This window comes from Carettochelys insculpta, chromosome 15 (assembly GCF_033958435.1).
Source record: "Carettochelys insculpta isolate YL-2023 chromosome 15, ASM3395843v1, whole genome shotgun sequence".
Classification (NCBI taxonomy): domain Eukaryota; kingdom Metazoa; phylum Chordata; order Testudines; family Carettochelyidae; genus Carettochelys; species Carettochelys insculpta.
In genome coordinates this window covers 22237030-22256536 of record NC_134151.1, presented here as the reverse complement: position 1 = coordinate 22256536, position 19507 = coordinate 22237030, and the positions used below count along the sequence as shown (strand labels likewise).

At 41.6% G+C, this 19507-nt stretch overlaps 1 protein-coding gene across 3 annotated transcripts; it reads left to right on the top strand.

Annotated features, from left to right (window-relative positions):
• Positions 1-667: 667 nt before the first annotated feature.
• Positions 668-17521, top strand: RNF14 (ring finger protein 14). 3 transcript variants are annotated; one of them, XM_075010138.1, is made up of 9 exons: positions 668-757; positions 4456-4618; positions 6870-7021; positions 10321-10848; positions 11409-11637; positions 11834-11863; positions 12147-12319; positions 13804-13934; positions 17383-17521. In XM_075010138.1, exons 2-9 carry the CDS (start codon positions 4465-4467, stop codon positions 17438-17440), a joined length of 1455 nt encoding a protein of 484 aa, XP_074866239.1. In that variant the 5' UTR covers positions 668-757; positions 4456-4464; the 3' UTR covers positions 17441-17521. The 3 variants fall into 3 exon arrangements, with proteins under 3 accessions (XP_074866239.1, XP_074866241.1, XP_074866240.1); XM_075010139.1 differs by having other exon boundaries at positions 729-841; XM_075010140.1 differs by lacking the exon at positions 11834-11863.
• The last annotated feature ends 1986 nt before the right edge of the window (positions 17522-19507 follow it).

Below are 19507 nucleotides of genomic sequence, written 5' to 3'. Positions count from 1 at the left end.
ACAAAGTCTGCCCTGGCCAGGAACAGCCTATTCCCCTTCTATCGTCCTCCTAAACCCTTCTTACCTTACATGTCCAACACCTACTGAGTGGTATCTAACAAGTGTATAATTTAATCATGGGCTTAAATTTGTTGCACCAGCACCTGTAAAGCTCGTTTTATAATTACCCCAGCTGCCTGTTCTGAAGGCTACTGGAGGAGGATTTACTACTCTACCCCTCGCCCATGCCATGCTCAAGACTTGGTTTCCCAGAGCGCGGGTGAAGCTACTATCCACCCACGTCAGCGGTAGTCTGCTGAGCAGCTCCCCCTAAAAACATGAACCCCTGCGGGGTTGGATCATGGACACCGAGGCCCCCTGCAACATCTTTTAACCGCAAGCTGTAGCTTCTGCGGCAGCCAGGCTGTGGCTACGCGGCCTGGCTTCTGTTCTGGGCTGTTCTTACCCCGAGCCCCGCTTCACCACCCCCAACTCTTAAGTACGTGTCTCAGACCAGCAGCAGCGACCAGGCCGCACGCTCCCAAAGCGATCACCTCGCACCCTCCAGCCGGGGATGGACAGCTGCTGCAAGCGCCCCGCCCCCCTCACCGGGCGCAGTTCCGCTCCGCAGGGCCCTCCTCCCGCCAGCAGGGGGAGCCGGCGCCTGGCAGCTCAGCCTACAGCTGAGGCCGGGTCGCCGCTGGGCGCTCTAGGTGGAGGCCGCCCGCAGGCCCAAGGGAGAGTGGGGAGGCGGAGGAGGTCCAGGCCTAGGCCGGTGGTGAGTGGGCCCGGCCACGGCACTTCGCTGGGAGCGGGAAGGAGGGCGGAGGAGCGGGCGGCCTGGAGCAAGGGCCACGATAAGGTTTGGGGCCAGGATGGGGAGCGGTGTGGGGCTGGCTAATGGAGGGCAGCTGTGGGGGGAAGCGGTGCGGGGAGAGGGGCTGGCGGGGGAGGAAGGAAGCGGTGCCGGCTCAGGGCTGGCGGGGGAGGGATGGAGAGAGGGGCTGGCGGGTTTGGTGGGCGGCAGTGCGTGGAGAGGGGTAGGCCAGGGTTCAAGGGGGGCTGGCTGGGAAGGTGGTTGGGAAAAGTGTCGGGTAACTTAAAATCAAGGGCCTCGCTGTTGTTTCTTAAAGTCCCATTGCAGCTGTTTGCTAGCGCTGAGCTTCCCAGGCCTGAGTCTCCTTTCAGACAGTCTCCATCCCCTCCTGTTACCTCAACCCTTTCGTCTCTGCACTTGAGAGTCAACTTTCCCCTAGGTGGTGCACGCTCGAGGTACAGCTACGCTTACTGGGAGATTGACCCGGTCAGGGTCTATCTTCTGGCATTTGATTTCGCATACTTCGTGGGGAGACACAAAACCGAACTATCAGGGGTCGACAGTTGACCCCTTTTCCTCTCATTATCCGGAGAAGTAAGGGAGGTCGACCAGCAAGTTTCTGTCGACCTCCCTCAATGAGAGTAGCCAGAATAGTTGATTCCAGCTACTTTATTGTCATAGCTGGCATTGTGTATCTAGGATTGACTTTCAGGGCTAGTGTAGACCTGCTCTCTGTATCTGATGCTGTTCTAGAGTTTATGAGTGCTGAGTTTCCCACACTAGAGTTAAGTGCTCCAGCAACAGTGGGCATGCTGGGAACTCGAAATATTACTTGATCTGCAGTGTGATTGTGTGAGCAGCTGAGAAGTTATTTTAATTGAGCTATAGTCTTCATCCTTTGATGTGCTGGGCAACATGAATTCAAAGTATAGTGCACTTGCAGTCAAGTTTTTGTATGTGGACAGGTGTTGGGTTGGGGCCACACATGAATTATAATTTGACAGCCACAAAGACATGCATTAAATATTGCAGGAGTCTAAGGCCAGGTCTACTCTACACCTCTTCGACTGTAGTGTAGATGCTTCATCAGTCGGAGGGATTTTTTTTGTGGTGTTGTTAATTCACTACTTGGAGGTTATAGTTAGGTCAGCAGACGAATCTTCCATTAATACAGCTGCAGTCCTTGAGACATGTAACTTCTTGCAGCATAGAGCTGTAGCCGGGTTGACTAATATTTAGGTGTAAATGAGGCCTGAGATTATATCTACACTGGAATTGGTGTTGTGATTTTCAGCTTGCGTAGAGGTACCTGTACCATTTTTCATCTAGGTGGATGATTTCACATAGCAGTGGAGTAAATGGCATTGCAGGAAGATTGTGCAGGTGTGTAGCTAGTGGACCATGATGGGCTTCGATTGCCCTCCACTATTGTGTCCTTGCCTCTTTCTCTAGTAAGTTTGTTAGATTAAAACTAACCTGGATACATCTACACAAGCGAACAGCAACAAAGGGTTCTGTGGCACCTTATAGACTAACAGAAAAGTTTTGAGCATGAGCTTTTGTGAGCACAGACTCACTTCATCAGATGCTGGTCTTGGAAATCTCACTTCATGTGCTCACGAAAGCTCAAGCTCAAAACTTTTCTGTTAGTCCGTAAGGTGCCACAGGAGCCTTCATTGCTGTTACAGATCCAGACTAACATGGCTACCCCTCCGATACTACACAAGCTGTAAATTATGCCTCTGATTGGAACTGAACTGAACATCACCAACTTGCACTGATTGTTTACTTATTTTGCAATAAGTCTTACAAGTCATGAAATCAAGAGCATGGTATAAAAAATGTACTCCAATTATTGTAGTTTAAACTACATATTATTTGTTTTGTTTGGAAGCATGGTGATGAAACCACACAGGCCCTTCAGAGAATTGTCATTCTATTGTATTAGCTGAGTGAGAATTAGCAGAGTTCTTTATATGCAAGGCACTGTTACGTTAAACGAGTGATTTCAGATTTATATAATTAAATTGAGTTTCCACACTGTGTAGAGGTTTGAATTGGACTTGTCTCTTCTTTTTTTTTTTTAATTGCACCTTTTTTGGTCATATTAACGAAACATAGAAGTATGCAAGGATGAACTTTTTTCAGACGTATTTACTCATTTGAATATCATGGATAACATCAGATGATTTGACCCAGACCTTCTCCCACTCATTATTTACCAGTGAGCAGTTTTTTGAGCTGTAATAAGATAAACCCCAAACGCTGCAATTGGATGCACTAGCATAAAACCCCATTGACTTCACTGGGACTGTTTCAGACCATGGATCTGTACAAATAAACGCCATTGCAGGATCAGGGCTTATATCCATAACTGCTGTGTGTACTACTGAAAGATTTTAAAAACAAAAAAACTGCAGCTAATTGAGTGTTCCCACCAACGCTAACTTAAGTGAAACCTTTAATAACAACAGCATATAACGGAAGTTCTGACAGGATTTTAATACCTCTAATTTTTTGTTAGCAGCAGTAGACAAATTCTGAGATTCATTATCACGCCTGCCCTGGTAGCAGAACCTACAGTCATCTTTCTTTCCAACAATAAAAACTTGTGACTCTCAGTTCCCCATGGCTGTGCTGGGTTGCTAAAGCTGTGGCTACACTTTGCCATACTTCGAAATGGCCAAGCTAATGGCCAAATCGAAGAATACTAATGAGGCACTGAACTGAATATTCAGTGCCTCATTAGCATTAGGACGCTTCCGGCCACAGCACTTCGAAAGCATCGCTTTTGTACGCCCACAGCTACATGGGGGTCCATTTCGAAATCTCCTTATTCCCCTCAGTTGAGAGGAATAAGAGGATTTTGAAATGTGTGGGATCCTCTCAAAAAGGACCCCCGCCGAGCTGCAGGAGTTCAAAAGTGATGCTTTCGAAGCGCTGCGGCTGGAAGCGTCCTAATGCTAATGAGGCGCTGATTATTCAATTCATAACCTCATTGGTATTCTTCAATTTGGCCATTAGCATGGCCATTTCAAAGGTTTGGCCAAGTGTGGCGACAGCCTAACAGTACCTGCAACTCTAGTTTCTCCTGTCTTACAACTGTTACTGAAAAGGTAATGAAATTGCAACGATTTGTTTTAAAGTGCACCTTTAAATTGCCATGCTACTAGTATAGAAACACTTCAACATGATGTTTGTTTAGGGTCTGTGTGTTCTTGCTTGTCATTCAAAATAATTTTAATCAAAAATAGCCAGCCTACGCAAAAAGAGCTTCACTGTTAATACTTCCGTTCCCTCTCCTGTCCCTTTTTCTTCATTTGTCCTTTGGTTTATAAAGTGCCATCTTGATACTATTATGACTGCATTGTATATTTCATTCTACAGTGTTCTTCAGCCTCTGCTTTCTAAGGGCTGGTCTCTGATTATCTGGCTTTGAAGAGAGCCTGTTTTTATTATTTTAAAACTGAGAACAAATGATAGAGCATGTGCAGGACCTTTAACCTGAAGACAAAGAGTAATTACAGAGGGAGTAATTTCTTGTTGGGCGATTGTTTTTTAAATTTCATTCCAATACTATTAAATGTATATACTAACAGACTATTTGAATTGTCTTTTCATTCCTAACTGATTTTTGGTTGCTGTTCTTAATTCTGTAGAAAAGTTAAATGTCTTCAGAAGATAAGGAAGCTCAGGAGGACGAGCTGCTGGCATTGGCTAGTATTTATGATGAAGATGAATTTAAGAGGGCAGATTCTGCCCAAGGAGGAGAAACAAGAATTTGTCTGGAGTTGCCCCAAAATTTCAAAATTTTTGTGAGTGGTAAGTCCAGACATTTTGCATTATTGTAGTTTGTATTAGAGAGAGAGAGTGTGTGTAAATTAGTTTTTATTCAAATGGTCTTTATACACATGTTCCAAAGGTGGTTATCCAAATATTCTTTATTTTCTTTTCCTACAGTTTTTGAGGTCATGAACAATTTATCATACATTACAGCTAGGGTGGCTATAACTTCACAATGTAATTATTTAAGTATTTGCACATCTCTCTTAAAATCAAAATTAAGTAGGGTAGACTTTTAAATTCAAATATAAAGGTTGAATCTCTCTCACCCGGAACCCTTGGTACCTGACCAGTGCCAGTGAGAGAATTTGCTGGATGATGGGAGCTCAATATTTTCTATCCCATTACCAACCCTTCTGCTGCTCACTGGGCTCTTAGAAGACATTTAGGATTAAATTACAGGTAAATAACAGTGCAGAACACTGAGAGCCAGGACTGGTGAATGTAAACAAACTTCATGAGTCGTCTGGCTAACTAAAATCATGCTGGATTACAGAGTTTGCAATATGAGAGAGTTGCAGATTGAGAGGTTCAACCTGCAGTGTTTAAAAATACTTTTTTTTTTCCTAAATATTTTAAGATTGGAATATTTTTGTGTGAATTGAGCATTTGTTGTTCCATGGTTTACTCTTGGAGCAAACTGATTTAGGTATTTAAGTGTTATTTTCATATTTGTCTGGTATGCTATTGCATTGCATTTATGTAATGCTGTTCATCTGAGACTCTTGGTTTTGCAATATTAGTTTAAGGACTTTGTCAGTTTAAAAATGATACTGCTTTTCGAAAAAATATCACCTACTCTTTTACTTGTAACTCTGAGAATTATTAAACTGTTGGTTTCAAGAAAATATTATTTTGTATTTGTTCAGGCGATTTAATTTATATATTTGATATCACAGTGCTTCTGTAGCTGAATTAATTGATTACTGTATGCAGTCATTCAGTTCCCTTGTTTGTATGGCCACAGTCAGCAACATGGATAAGAACAACAAACATGCATTTTTAAACCTGTAGCAGAGGGTCTTAAAACTATTTTTAACTCTTTTTCAACTTGACAGTTTTTCAGGTTAATTGCGAAGCTTAAAAGGAACAGAATCTATAAAGTAGGTTTAGAGAGGTGCCTCTGCTTCAGTTTACCTCTTAATTATTATAGGTTTAAGCTCCCTGGTCCAGCACCCCGGGGACCTGAGTGGTCCCAAACCAGGTATTTTGCCGGACTGGGATGGTCAGTTTTGTGCCCCCTGCTGGCCTCAGCCCCTGCTACTCGGATCCCCTCCCTGCTGTCCCTGTGGCTTCCCAACTCCCCCGTACCCCTGCAGACTCCTCAGCTGCTGGCTCTTGCCTCTACTGCCCCTCCCTAGCCGCAGTTTCCCCAGGCTGCAACTTTGCGTGCTGCCCTGTCGTGGCTTCCTGCCCGGCCCTGGGGATGAGCTGATGCTCCGCAGCCAGAGGCTTTGTGCACAGGACTGGCAGGGGCTTCCCATGGCTGCGGCTTCCTGCCTATCCTCAGGGATGAGCCACCATGAGCCTGGGCTGCGAGCTTACCAGCTTGGGCTCTCCCTGGCTTCTGCTGTCTCTCTCCATGTGCCACTTGTTGCCAAACCAGCAGCGGCTGCCCTGCCCTAAGCTCCTGAAGCTGTTTTGGCTGGCCCCTCCCCTTCCCAGCCCCGGTACTCTTTGGCCCTGAAAGATCTGTGGTCCTGTCAGATGATGGAAGTTGCCAGACAAGAGCGTGCTGGATTTCAGTTTCAACCTGTATTTGCCCAAGATTGTTGATCTATCACTGTTTCACTGTGCAATGTTACGCACTTTCCACTAGACACTCCCTTCTCTGAAAAATGAATTTGGTTTTGATATAAGGAAAACTGCCAGTGAAAGATAAAATTAGAGAGGCTTGTTCCTTTTCTTTAGAACAGCAAAGTATATATATCCTTATTTTTGGGGATTTGCCTTTCCAGGCGGTCCGGTTTGTTGTTTATTTGACAGATCATAATACTAGCAAAGTGAATATTCAGCCTCCAGTGTGCGACTGTTTATGAAATGTTGTAGCATTAAAAAGTCATGTTGCTTTCTAAAGTTTGAGTAAAGCGATTAAACTAAAAATTTATCAAATGAAAAGTGTTTTCTTGGGACTCTTATAATGTAGTTAAACTTTGTTAGGTTGCAAAACCTAGAATCATAGTTTTGTTAATCTCTCTCAATTTGCGTCAATCAATTGTATTTGTTTCAGGCAGTCCCACAGAGTGTCTCCAGAACAATGGGTTTGAATACTCAATTAGCTTCCTGCCGCCACTTGTCTTGAATTTTGAACTCCCTCCAGATTACCCATCAGTCTCTCCACCTGCATTCACACTCAGTGGCAAGTGGCTATCCCGGACTCAGGTTTGGGTTAAAATCTTTTTGCCATTTCTTGTACCTTTCAGGGACATAAATAAAGTTCTTAATAATTAATACTCTGATAGTTGTAAATGCAGCAGGGGAAAGAGAAGTCATGTAGAACTTTATTTTTAACATCCAAGTTCAGTTGTAGGAGACCGCTATCATCATGAAGTATAATACATACTTTCAATTAATTGTTTAAGGAATAGTTTTTATTGCGACCCTTTGGCAACAATCTTTTTTTCTCTTCATGATCGAAAGTCTGAAGAATAAAGTAGGAATTTTGAAAAGCATCAAAATTATTATGGGCGCAAGTCCCATAGAAAATCAATAGATTTAGGCTGCTAAATCATTTAAGATAAATTTTTAAAATCATTTAAATTACTTAGGAGCCTAAGTCCCATTGACATTGCAGTCTTTTTAAGATCAACAAAATATATTTTCCTTATTTGTGAAAATATGCCATTCACATTTTGGAAAATATGACTAATTTCTTAAGTCACTGATGGCCTGAATTTTAAATGCATCTAAAGATACAGAGAAATGCGTAGTGATATTTTCAAAAGTGCTTACATGATTTCAGTGGGTTGGTAGGTACCTAACTTGCTTTAGGCAATTTTGTAATTCTTACTAGGTGCTTATCTGCATCTCTGGGCGTCTATTTGGAAATCTGGTTTTTAAAATCCAAATCAGCAATTCGATGTCCTGTTTCTTCTCTGCTTATGTCCTGTGCACTATAGAGTGTGTATATATAAATATGTATACACCATCCTCTGCCCAGTACAGCTTATATCTGAAAATCTTTTGTGTTGTATGGTAGGGCCCTACTTATGGCAATTGCTGGGCTCGAGAGAGACAGGATATGTCCTTCCCCCTGCTTGGCTGTTTGGTGGGAGATCAGAACCACCTCCACAGGTAGCACAGAAGTGAGTTCTCTTCTGTGCTGCAGCAGTCCCAGAGCTTGGCTTTGGGCTCCTGCCCAGGCTTGGGGTTGCTGCTCTAGCTTTCGCAGTGACTCTGGGCTCCTGCTGCTCCCCTTCCTCCAGCCCCCCACAACTCCTGCAGAGGCTGGGGCCCCCATAGTGTCCAGCTGTGGCTTAGGGTTGCCACCTCTGCAGCTCCAGTCCCTGCAGCTTCTGCCCAACCTAGGGTTTGTGGACACCTGAGTACAGGGATTGCTGCTGCCACCCCCTTCATCTCTCTCCTTCTTTCCTTCCTTCCTCGCCCCCTGGCTCCTGCCTGAGCGCCAGTAAGCACTGAGATTGCTGCTGCTGCCCCCATTTCCCGTCCTGGGTTCTGGGCTGCTGTCCCCTCCCAGCAGCTTCTGCTGAAGCGGTGGGTGGCACCTGGGCTCCAGCAGAAACTCAGGGTTTCTATATGCTGCAGCTCCTTCCCTGGGCTCAGGGACCTGGGCTGGGGGCAGCTGCCACCAAAAGATCCAGCTGGGATTAAGAGGTTCCACCCCATATGGCTTCTGCCTGGGTTCAGGGGGGTCTGCCAGTATCTGGGGCTTTTGCCCCCTACAGCTCCTGCCTGAGCTCCAGGCTTCACCCACTTTCTTCTCTTTCCCTCTCACCCCACCCCAAGTAATTGTGAAATTGACCAATTTTAAGACCATGTGGCTCTGAAATTGACCAAAGCAAAGGGTGAATTTGGTAGGGCTCTAGTGATGCTCTCCACCGTTTAAGGCAGCTGATATTTATGTATACTTTTGAAATGTTTTCTTTCTTCCTCCTTTTAGTATTAAAATTTATTTTCTTGAACGAAACTTTTTAGTGAAAGAACACATAAGTGCACGTATTTTTAAAATCTCTGTAGAGAGGTATAGCTCTGTCAATATCAGATAAAGACCTTGAGATCCAAAGTTTGATAAACAGAATATTAGATTAATATTTTAGTATTGATAGCCCCAGAATTTAACCTGCCTTTTCTGATGTTTGTAATCATCAGATGCTGGTAACCTAGCATTTGTGAACAATCCTAAAGTAACAATATAGGGTGCATGTGTGGATTGAGAGCAGTCTACACTGAGGGCATTTCATTTTCAGAATTGGACAAAAGAGTTCAATTGGTTTATACAAAAAGACTCTTTAAACATTTTGTTCCTTATTCAAAACCACATTATCAGAACCATGTGTGAGATGTGTACATTTAAAAAAAAAGTACACAAACTAAAAATCTGTATTAGTTAGTGAGATTATACAAAATAATGTCACAGACTGTTTCATAAATGGAAGAATAGATCCATTATGTTTGGGTACAATGGATATAACACATTTGTATACTTCCAATTGACCATTTATAATGTTACTGGGTACTTGCAAAATAGCTGATATCCCTTAAATGAAAGTTATGTAGTATGCAGCTATATGCATTACATTCTTTGCCATGCAGCAATAAGTTTATATTAAACAAATGTCATCTGTAATTTTTCCGCCTAAGTGAACTTACATTTCAGTTGCATAAACTTTTAATTATTGTACGCTGCTGTTGTATTACAGAATCATTTACATGCCAGCTCCATTGTGATAGATAATCAAGCAAGTGAAAACTAATCTGAGAAAGGGGAATAATTTTTAAATGGCTGTTTAAAAATTCTGTCTTTCCATTTTTGCACCCCAGATGTATAGGGAGCAATTCAAGGAATAGTATATTTAAGAGTGAGTACCCTGACAAGTAAAAATAAGCCTAACTCTAAAATCTTTCCCAATGTATATTTGAATCCTCAGTTAAAATAGGGAAGGCAAGAAGATGAGATGATCTGATATTTTTGAGGGAAAATCCAGCAGAGGAGAGATTTGAAAACAACTGTTCAGGTTTTCTTTAAATATCATAAAAGGCAGGGCACCAGGCATAGTTTCAAATTTTTTAACTAGGTCACCTTGAAGCAAATGTTATTAAATCAATATAGTAATGTATATAAAACTGTTACCTCAGTTACTTATCACATCCTGTGATCTTTATTTCTAAATTTATATTTCTTTAAAATATTTGTAATACTTTCTAGTATTTTGTAGTGAAGTTGACTTTTTTTTCTGTGTAGGGAAAGGCGTAGACTGAGGACTTATGCTTTGGAGCTTAGCAAGTGATTGTATGAGGATGTAAAGTGATGCTCTCCTGTTATTTCTGAAAGACTACAAGCAACAAAGACCTTGTTAAACTAAATTAGTTCATGACCTAAACTTGGTATCTGAAGTTTTCTTAAAAGGGTTTGGAGGGAAATTGTGCTAAGATGAGTAAAGAGTTGTTGGAAGATGGAGCTTTCTTGTGGGGGGTGCTAAGATCTAACTTTTCTTTTCTAGCTTACTGCACTTTGCAAGCATTTAGACAACTTGTGGGAAGAGAACCGAGGTTGTGTGGTCTTGTTTGCCTGGATGCAGTTTCTTAAGGAAGAAACACTAACTTACCTGAACATCACCTCCCCGTATGAACTAAAAATATGCCACCAAGAGAATGGGCAGAACAGGACACCTTTGTTCCCTCTGAACTCTGAGTTGGATTGTTGTGGTGCTGCAGGTGGTGCAACAGCAGAAGAGGAAATACTTGATGAAAGAGCCATACAAGATGTGGAGTCTCTGCCAAGTCTGATAAGGGAAATCTTGGACTTTGATCAGGCTCAGCAGAAAAAATGCTTTAACAGTAAGATGTTCTTGTGCAGCATCTGCTTTTCTGAGAAGCTGGGTAGTGAATGTATGTACTTTATGGAGTGCAGGCATATATACTGCAAATCCTGTTTAAAGGACTACTTTGAAATTCAGATCAGGGATGGTCAGGTCCACTGCCTCAGCTGCCCAGAACCAAAATGTTCTTCTGTTGCTACTCCAGGACAGGTAATAGCAGAAATATGTAAACAATGCATGCACACCTCCAGCTTACTAATAAAGCTGAATTGTATATAATGGATTTTTGCTCAGACCATAGTAATTAAAGCATACAGAGTTTTTCATACTACCCAGAGTTACTTATATGCTTGCACACACTTGAGTTAAAATTATATCAGCTGGTACCAATTTTGCCCACTACTAGTTTCAGCTGTCTTGAACACCAATTTGGATTAATATGATCCCAGTGACTGTGCTAATTGTTTTCACTGTGGGATTCTAAACTGTCATTGCCTGGGATTTGAATTGCTAGTGAATCTGTTCTTCTGAATATTTAAGATAATTACGCTCATAAGATGAGATTTAATTACAGAGCAACATCAATAACGTGTTTACTTTCTCTCTGATTATTGTAGTAATCCCCTGATCAGAATGAGAGTAATATTTAAAATGCACGAAAGCAGATTCATATTAGTTGTCGGTACTTGTATCCAAAAAATATATTTTCTCTCAGTGCTTATAAATTCAGTATCTGAAGCTATCAAATGTAATTCTGGATTTGTGTTGAGGTTAAGGAACTGGTTGGAGAGGAGCTGTTTGCACGTTATGACCGCCTGCTTCTGCAGTCCAGCTTGGATTTGATGGCAGACGTGGTATATTGTCCTCGGCCACGCTGTCAGACTCCAGTGATGCAAGAGCCAGGTTGCACCATGGGCATATGTTCCAGCTGCAACCATGCCTTCTGTACCCTCTGTAGAATGACTTATCATGGAGTCTCTCCATGTAAAGTCACTGCAGGTGAGTTGTACTGTTTCAGAAATGGAATACAAAGTGAATTGCAGCTGTCAATGTAGAATACAGTGACAATACATAGATACTCAGAAACTGTTCTTCTTTTGTATGTACTGTATTAAGGGTAAGTGAGTTGACACTTACTGATCACTAACTGAATGCTTTTTTTTTTTTTTTTTTCACTTTAACCTTTTTGAGGTAGGCTGGCCTAGATCACAGCATTCCAGAGAAGGTAATTCATACAATGGCATTTCCATATTTGCAGTATAAACTTCCTTTCTGTTCCTCAGGCATCTTACCTTTTTGTCTGCTTTTATTAACTGCGGCTGTATATTGAACAGAGTCATTGGAATTATCAGGGTTATTGGAATCCTCTTGATCTTTGCAATCTTCAGAATCTCCTGGATTTTGTTTACTGTAAATTTGGCTCATTGTCTTAGGTAAGATTGTGACATCCATATGCAGAATGGTATGTAAGGCTAATGTGTTTTTACTGTCTTTAATTCATACCTTAGAAAAGCTAATGGATTTATGTAATGAGTACCAAGAAGCAGATGAAGACACTAAAACATTTTTGGAGCGGCGCTATGGCAAAAGATTGATGCAGAAAGCCCTGGAGGAGATGGAAAGTAAAGGATGGTTAGAAAAGAACTCAAAGGCCTGCCCTTGTTGCGGCACTCCTATAGAAGTGAGTTTCTTGAGCCAAGCTAGGGAAAATCACAATTTATTCTTAATGGTAAATGTCCTACGTTGCTAATGTGATTCACGATAGATGCTAGTTAATTAGGGCTTTGATTTGTAGAGTCCATATGATTCCATTTGTGTCTCATCCTTGATGCTGACTATGCTAGTCTTCCTTTTGAGTATTATATTTAATAAAAAGTAGGTGTTTTTATCGGTATTTCCCTATGTGCCAGGTAATTGCCAGCAAGCAGTTCAGAAAAAAGTGAGTTTCCAGTGTGTTCAGTAATTTAGCCAAATAAAGCTCTCCCACAGACTTAGCCTTACTCCTCACAACGCCAGGAGTACTGGGCTCACCACCACGACAGTTTGATTTAGTGCATTCCTGCTAAATTGAACTCTGGAAGATCATCTGCCAGTACGTGGGTCTTCCCATAAAAGTACCTTTACACTTGTAATAGAGCTCATTATCATTTCTGCAGTTGGCATTACAGTAAGAGAAAATGCCTCCTCTGAGTACACATCATCTGAAATCAGGTTGAAGTGAGGACACACAACAAACTTCACAAGGACATGAGATTTTATGGGCCCTTTCTGCATTTTGGCTGAATGCAGGCAGTGCTCCACAGTCCCCAGGGAAACACTCCTGCAACCAAATACTCTGTAAACTAAGCAAAAGTGTGCTGATGTGGCAGCCAGAAAACCCCCATAATTTCAAATCTCTGATTGCTGATAGTCTTGCCATCCATTTCAGGTTTTATTGGTGACCATGGACAGCCTTGTATCCCAACCCTAGAAGGCAGTCATGTATTCATCTCCCATAGTCAAATAAATTAACAGAGTCACTTCAGGGAGAGTCAGGAGGAAAACCAAAGGTCTGTAATATAGCAGAATCAAGTTTTTGACATTTTGCAACACAGGCTTGCAGACAGAATATGGCAAAACTATGTATTTTGATTATCCTTTCTAACCTGTAAGTGCCACTCCCATTCCAAAGCTAGAAATAGAACCCAGGAATCCTGATGTAATATTCTACTGCTGTCTTAACAAGTAGCTGTGCAACAGTCTGGGAAAACTGTCTTATGTGACTTAGATCCTGCTTTTAGTGGTTAGTCCACATGGAGGATGAATTATTCCTATAGTTCAAGCAAGTAGAGGTCTGTGCTGGGGAGCTGGAGAACCAGAACTCTTGGATGGTAACTTCTGCTGGTGACCTATTTTGGGGTGACCTTGTTGTTGAATGTGATAAATGGTGATGAAAAGTTATTTTTGAATATTTTTCATTCATACAGTGGGTAAATAGTCTATAAAAATCTTTAGTCAAAGATGGTGTGAAATGGAGTAAAATACTATGCAGATGTTCCATTTCTGAAAATACACATTATCGTTTATCACGTACTGATTGTTGGTGTTGCACAAAGGCAAGTTTGAAGGCTTAGAAGTGCCATGAGATTTGGTTGATTCTTACTGCTGTTTTTCTTCCCCCACCAGAAACTAGACGGTTGTAACAAGATGACATGCTCTGGCTGCAGGCAGCACTTCTGCTGGCTTTGTATGGGTTCTCTGTCTAGGATGAACCCATATATGCACTTCAACGATCCAGGCTCCCCATGCTTTAACCGGTATGTAGTCATAATATAGGCCCTCAAACATAATAGAAGCTCTGTATGTGTAGCATTTTCTTGCAAGCTCTCTCAGAATTACTTTTTTTACTTAATGATATATTTAGTTTCAAAGTTAAAATAAAAATGAGAAGTTTTTGAGGTGTAGGCGAAGGAATGAAATGTTTTCAGATGTGATGTGGAATGTGATATGCCTTTGAGGGTTTTTTTCTGTTAGAATTGTTCATTTTCATGTATAGGTACTCAAATATCACAGTGGTGAGTCAGGTATAGACTAGTGGTGAGTCTGGAGGCTAATGCCATTAACATGGGGATTGTGTGGAAGAACAGAGGAGATCATTACGCCTTAGACAGAGGGAAGGGGGAAGTGGGTGAGAGAGATGAAATAGTGTAAAAGTTTGGTTCACTGACTTATGTTCTGTATCTTGAAATATTTTGCTAATCAAGCAGAATCTAAGAATTATTTGCTAATGTGTTCCATGCTCCGATCTTCTCATGCATGAATAATGTGCCCATCACTGTGGTATTATAGATGTCATATCAAATTAATGCTGTACTAAAACTAATTTTTTTCACCACTCCATTGCTTATAATTGTGTCAGTTATTGGGTTTTAGTATAATATATTTACTCTTCAGGACCTAGTGTAAACATATCTTCTTCAGTTGATATTTTTTGGAATGAAAAATGACCTAAATGGCTATGTTGAAGAGGGGGCGGGAATAAAAATGGCATCAAATTAACAGTTGCTCCCTTTCATTATACATGTGAGAGAGCCAAAATATTGTCAGCATTACAATCTGTTGGGTTTAAAGCACTTGTTAGGGTAGTGTTGGAAGATGATCCTTTAATGACTGAAGGCCAATGTGCATTAAATGGATGAACTTACTGGGAGGCTTTAGAGACAAGTTGATTTTATATAGCACAGCACATGAGGTGTTGGAGTTATGTGCCTAAAGGGAGCATCTCCTCGAGAATATCTTTTCCAGGGGAATGATTACTGTGGTGCGAGTGAAGCAAATAATGAGTAATAGCTTGTGGTGGCTGGAAAGTGAAGTGAGCAACTCTCCTTGATGCTTTGGAGGCTGAGGAATACATTTTGGTTTGTTTCTATTCATGTTTAATCTGATGAACCAGTTACAAATTTCTGTCTCTGAGAGCTGTGTTTTACACAGTGTGGTTTCCTTTATGGTCCTACTTTGGTTAACCACCTGTGTTTTCCTCTGGCTGGGAAGCAATGAAAGATTCCACTTTCCCTCTTTGCTGTGTTTCAGACATTAACAGGAAATGTCGTGCTTCCTCAGTGCTCATATTGGTGAAGCAGAATTAGTGCCTTGTGCTGTGGCTCTTTACCATACTACAAAGGAATGTTCTTTTAAATCTTTGTCAATGATGGGTGTAAATCAAAGTGAAAAAAATGATAGCTAGTAAATTTAACATGACTGGATTTTTAATGTATAAATAGGCTTAACTTTTTCATGTGTTAATCCCATCAAGATCAGACTCGAGCAGTGTTCACATTCACAACTGAAAGGCACCAACCTTCTTCTTTGTTAACACTGGTCCAGAGTCTCCCCACTGCTTTAGTCAACAGATCATGTAAAGGGAACCAACAGCGTTAAGTTTGCCTTAGTCTTTTTTTTTCCTCCCTGCTTCACAGCTTCAAGCCCAACAGCATCTTTGAATAGGTATTAGTTAGGGCCCAGAGTTAAGTAGGTATTTGTGAAGGAGACTTGAAGTTTGGAACAGAATTGTCCTTTTTACTTTTCCCGTGGTGGGGAGGGGGGAATCTTATGAGAATAAAGGTGGTAGGCTAATCTCTTGCCAGCTGGAAAATGGAGAAGCCAGAGGTGGTTAGCAGCAGGTCACATCCCTTACGTAAACTGTCAAATTCTATTCATATTAATGGCATATTGAGGTTGGTGTTAGCAGCAGATTTTTTTTTTTTTGCTTTTATTGTTTCATGTTTAAGTTTAATATCATTGAAAGATTTTTTTATATCAACCTGTTGCTTTATGCAACCTGTGCTGCTTCCTGCCGTGAGGGCAGGGGAGTGGACTTGATGACCTCTCGAGGCCCCTTCCAGTTCTAGTGTTCTGTGGTTCTTTAGTGGATGTATTCAGGTATGTTTATCTCCAGAGGAAATGTTGCTGGTTATTGTGCAGCCATTTATGAAGTAAATTATGTGCAAAAGAGGAGTGGTGCACATTATACTGTAAGTGGCATGCTAATAAATGGCCTGAAATATGCTAATGAGGCACAGGTGCAAACTCCCCGTGCCTCATTAGCATACGGTCACGTGATTTGGAGTCTGGAAGACATTCTTCCAGACTCCAAAACGCCATTTAGAAGCACAGCCCCTGGGGGATCTTCTGGAGGCCTCATCTTCCTGAAAATTTTTGGGAAATTTGCATAGAAACAGCTAAAGGTAACATGATTTGGCATCTTCCTAATGTCTGGTGATAGGAACTTCCCAGCAACATGGTGTTGTCTGTAGAAGGCCTGATGACCTGAAAATTTAGCTCTGGGTTTCATCAGCCTGAACAGAACCTTTGATTCTAGCAGGTTTTAGCAAAGGAGACCAGTGTCTTGTTCTGTAGACAGGCTTCGAGTTACTGAGGGCGTGAAAGATTAGCACCAGGACTTTGAGGTTTTATATTACACACTCTGTTGATGTTTTAGTGGCAAGGAATAGGAGCCAGCATGTCTGACCTCTGGTCCTTGTCCTCAAGTAAGTGAAAGTCAATCGCAAAATTCAGCTATTTTCGGTGCCTCAATTTACCTTTCTGTAAAATGGGTAAAGGATCTATGTTCAGCAGATAGTCCACGACTTGGCTCTCTGACTTGTGCTGATTAGCCATTTGCTCTAACTCTCCTCTCTTCAGTTTCATTCCACAACTGCCCTTCTCCCCTTTCTGGGCACGCCCCTGGTATCCAGCTTCCCTTCAATATTTCATCTCCCTTCTCTTTTCTTTCAATTTAGCTTATTCCCTCCTAACTTGAACCCATCCCCCAGAAAATAATTTAATCATTGAGCTAATATGGTATTTTTGCAGCATTTAATTTTCTTTCTGCTTATGTGTGACACCCCATTCTCCCTCCCTTATCTACTTAAGTTATCTTTTCAGGACCAGATACTCAACTACTGCGACAGTGGGGCCTTAATAAACAGGATTAAAAATAATACTCTCAGGAGTCTTTGGGGGGTTAATTATCATTTATTTGTGTGACCCCCGTGCCTATCAGCCCTCTTCATCGATCCAGAGGCCACTGTACTAGGCGCTGTTGTTTGTATAGAAATGGAAAATATTAGTCATTGTGTTGGCTGTTGCAATGCATGCATTTCAATGAAATGACAAAATTAAAGGAGCTGCAGCAGTTTTCAAATCATAGTTTTAAATTTATGTTGATGTTCACCAGTTCCTAACACATTCTGGCCTGTCTCACAGGTTATTTCAAGCTATGACTGTCGATGGTGAATTCTGGGATGCTGAAGATGAACACTAGTTATCACTAGTATCACCTACGGCTGAAGAACCAGGAATGCATCTTTTGCACTAATGTCAAGTTCATTTGTTTTGATATGATATAAGAGTGGTAACAATTCACACTGCAGGCTGCTGATGTAAACAGCCATTTGGATGCTGTTGCCACAAATACAGGAGTCCATTTTCCTTTTCTTATGGAGCTTTGGGTTCTTCAGCTATATATCCAGTGCTAGATAGAGTGAACAACCTGTCATCCAAAGGCTTTAAAAATAATCTAGAAAATTAATACCAGTCTGTGCCCTTTTTCTGAAACATTCTAAAAAGCTGTTTGGGAATTTTTCCAGGAAATTTGGCATGGAAAGGATCTCTGGATTGCATCCTGCATACTTCGCAGTAATCTTTCCTGTCTGAGGTGGGCTAGATATGCTCTCTTGAGTCCTTTGGTGAAGCTGCTTGTGTCCATTGCAAGAAGATTCATTAAACATAGCATAAGAATTTCTCCTCTTCCTCAGACACTGAGCTGGCGCCTTTCATAGCACTTCCCAACCTGGATCCAAACTGATTTTTGCAGTGGTGGCTCACAGCTCTAGCACTGGCCCACCTCACTAGGGAGGTAGAGGGTTATACACTTGAGAATTTTTGCACCCCTTTCCTTCTTCCACTCCTACAGAGCAGATCTAATACCTGGGTGGAAAGTTACTGACAAGCATTTCCTATTTTCATAATTATCACTTTCTTTGATTGTTTTTCATTATAATTTCCATGTTGCTCTCATATCTTACTGGGGAGAGAATTTGTGATCTGGTGATTTTCATAATGATGGATATTAAAACAGTCTCTAACATTCTATACATTGTTTCTTTACTCAAATATTAATGAAGTGCTTAACAAAGAAAATCAACCTCAGACCCTTAACAGAAATTTTACAGGTACAGGTTGTACCTTCCTGGTTGGGACCTGACTGTTTCTAAATAAGAAAATTTGCCAGACCAGGGGAGATTAAAGGCTCCTGCTGCCAGGTAGCCCTGTGGTCTCAGGGGCCTTATGCTCTTCATGGACTCCGGCTCAACGCTCTCTGGGGTTCTGGCTCTGGCTTCATGCTACTCTGGGGCAGGCAGACGGCCCCAGCCCTATCCCTGGAACATGCAGGTCCTAGATCATCTCCTGCTTGATGGGGGATGCTCCCACGTAAGAGTCCCAGATTCGAGAGGCGCAACCTGTACACTGTCAAGTGTGACAAACTACTTAACTACCATTTTACCTTCCCAATTTCTAATTTAGTAGCAAATTTTGTGAAATTACAACTTCTGGCCAGATACCTCTCTGTAAATAGCTGGACTAATTCACTCATTTGCATTGCCATCAGACCTCAGTCAGTTATTGGAAAAACATCTTCCTAGCATGGTAGCTTCACAACCAGTCTTAAGCATGGGAACAGTGGTTGGAGTATATTGTTAGAAATATTTTTATCTTGTAAAATGGGCTAGAAAACTGCTGCTTGACTTTGTAATGAGAAATACCTTGTTGAAAATAAGACAGCAGGGCCTGAATGGCTCTGGAGCTACCTAATGGAGAGTGCGTCAAGGTCAACTCTTCCCACACAGCTTTGGTTATTCGTAAATAAATCTTGCATGCAATTCAGCTAAACAGGCATCTGAGTAAAGGTTTTAGTTCATTTCTAGAAAGGACAAAGATCCCTCTTATGATTGGAAGCCTGAGAGAGAGCAAAGACAGATGCCCATGGAGATAGGTTCGCCTTGCCTAGAATTAAGCAGCCTTAATCTTGGTTGAGTTAGTGGAGGCTTGACCACTACTGTGTGCAGATTGTTTAATTTGCATTCCAGCATATTTCACATGCAGTAGCTTCACCTTTTAAAAGTAAAATTGTTGTTTGCACAGTTGTCCATAATGGGATGCGTATCGGTCTATAGATTATTCTGCTTCAAGACAGCAATTGTGATCACTTCAGCTGTAAGTTAGCTTAGCTGTTTGTAATAACCTAAAGTGTCCAGGCCACACTTGTGCATACTCAGCTGAGTATAGGATTTCTGGGATTTTCACCTGTTCACAAAAATCACTGAAGAAA

Coding starts and splice junctions, on each gene's coding strand:
- RNF14 (XM_075010138.1), top strand. CDS start 4,465: ATGTCTTCAGAAGATAAGGAAGCTCAGGAGGACGAGCTGCTGGCATTG. Junction 4,619..6,869: donor TTTCAAAATTTTTGTGAGTG/GTAAGTCCAGAC, acceptor TATTTGTTTCAG/GCAGTCCCACAGAGTGTCTC. Junction 11,864..12,146: donor ATCACAGCATTCCAGAGAAG/GTAATTCATACA, acceptor TTCATACCTTAG/AAAAGCTAATGGATTTATGT.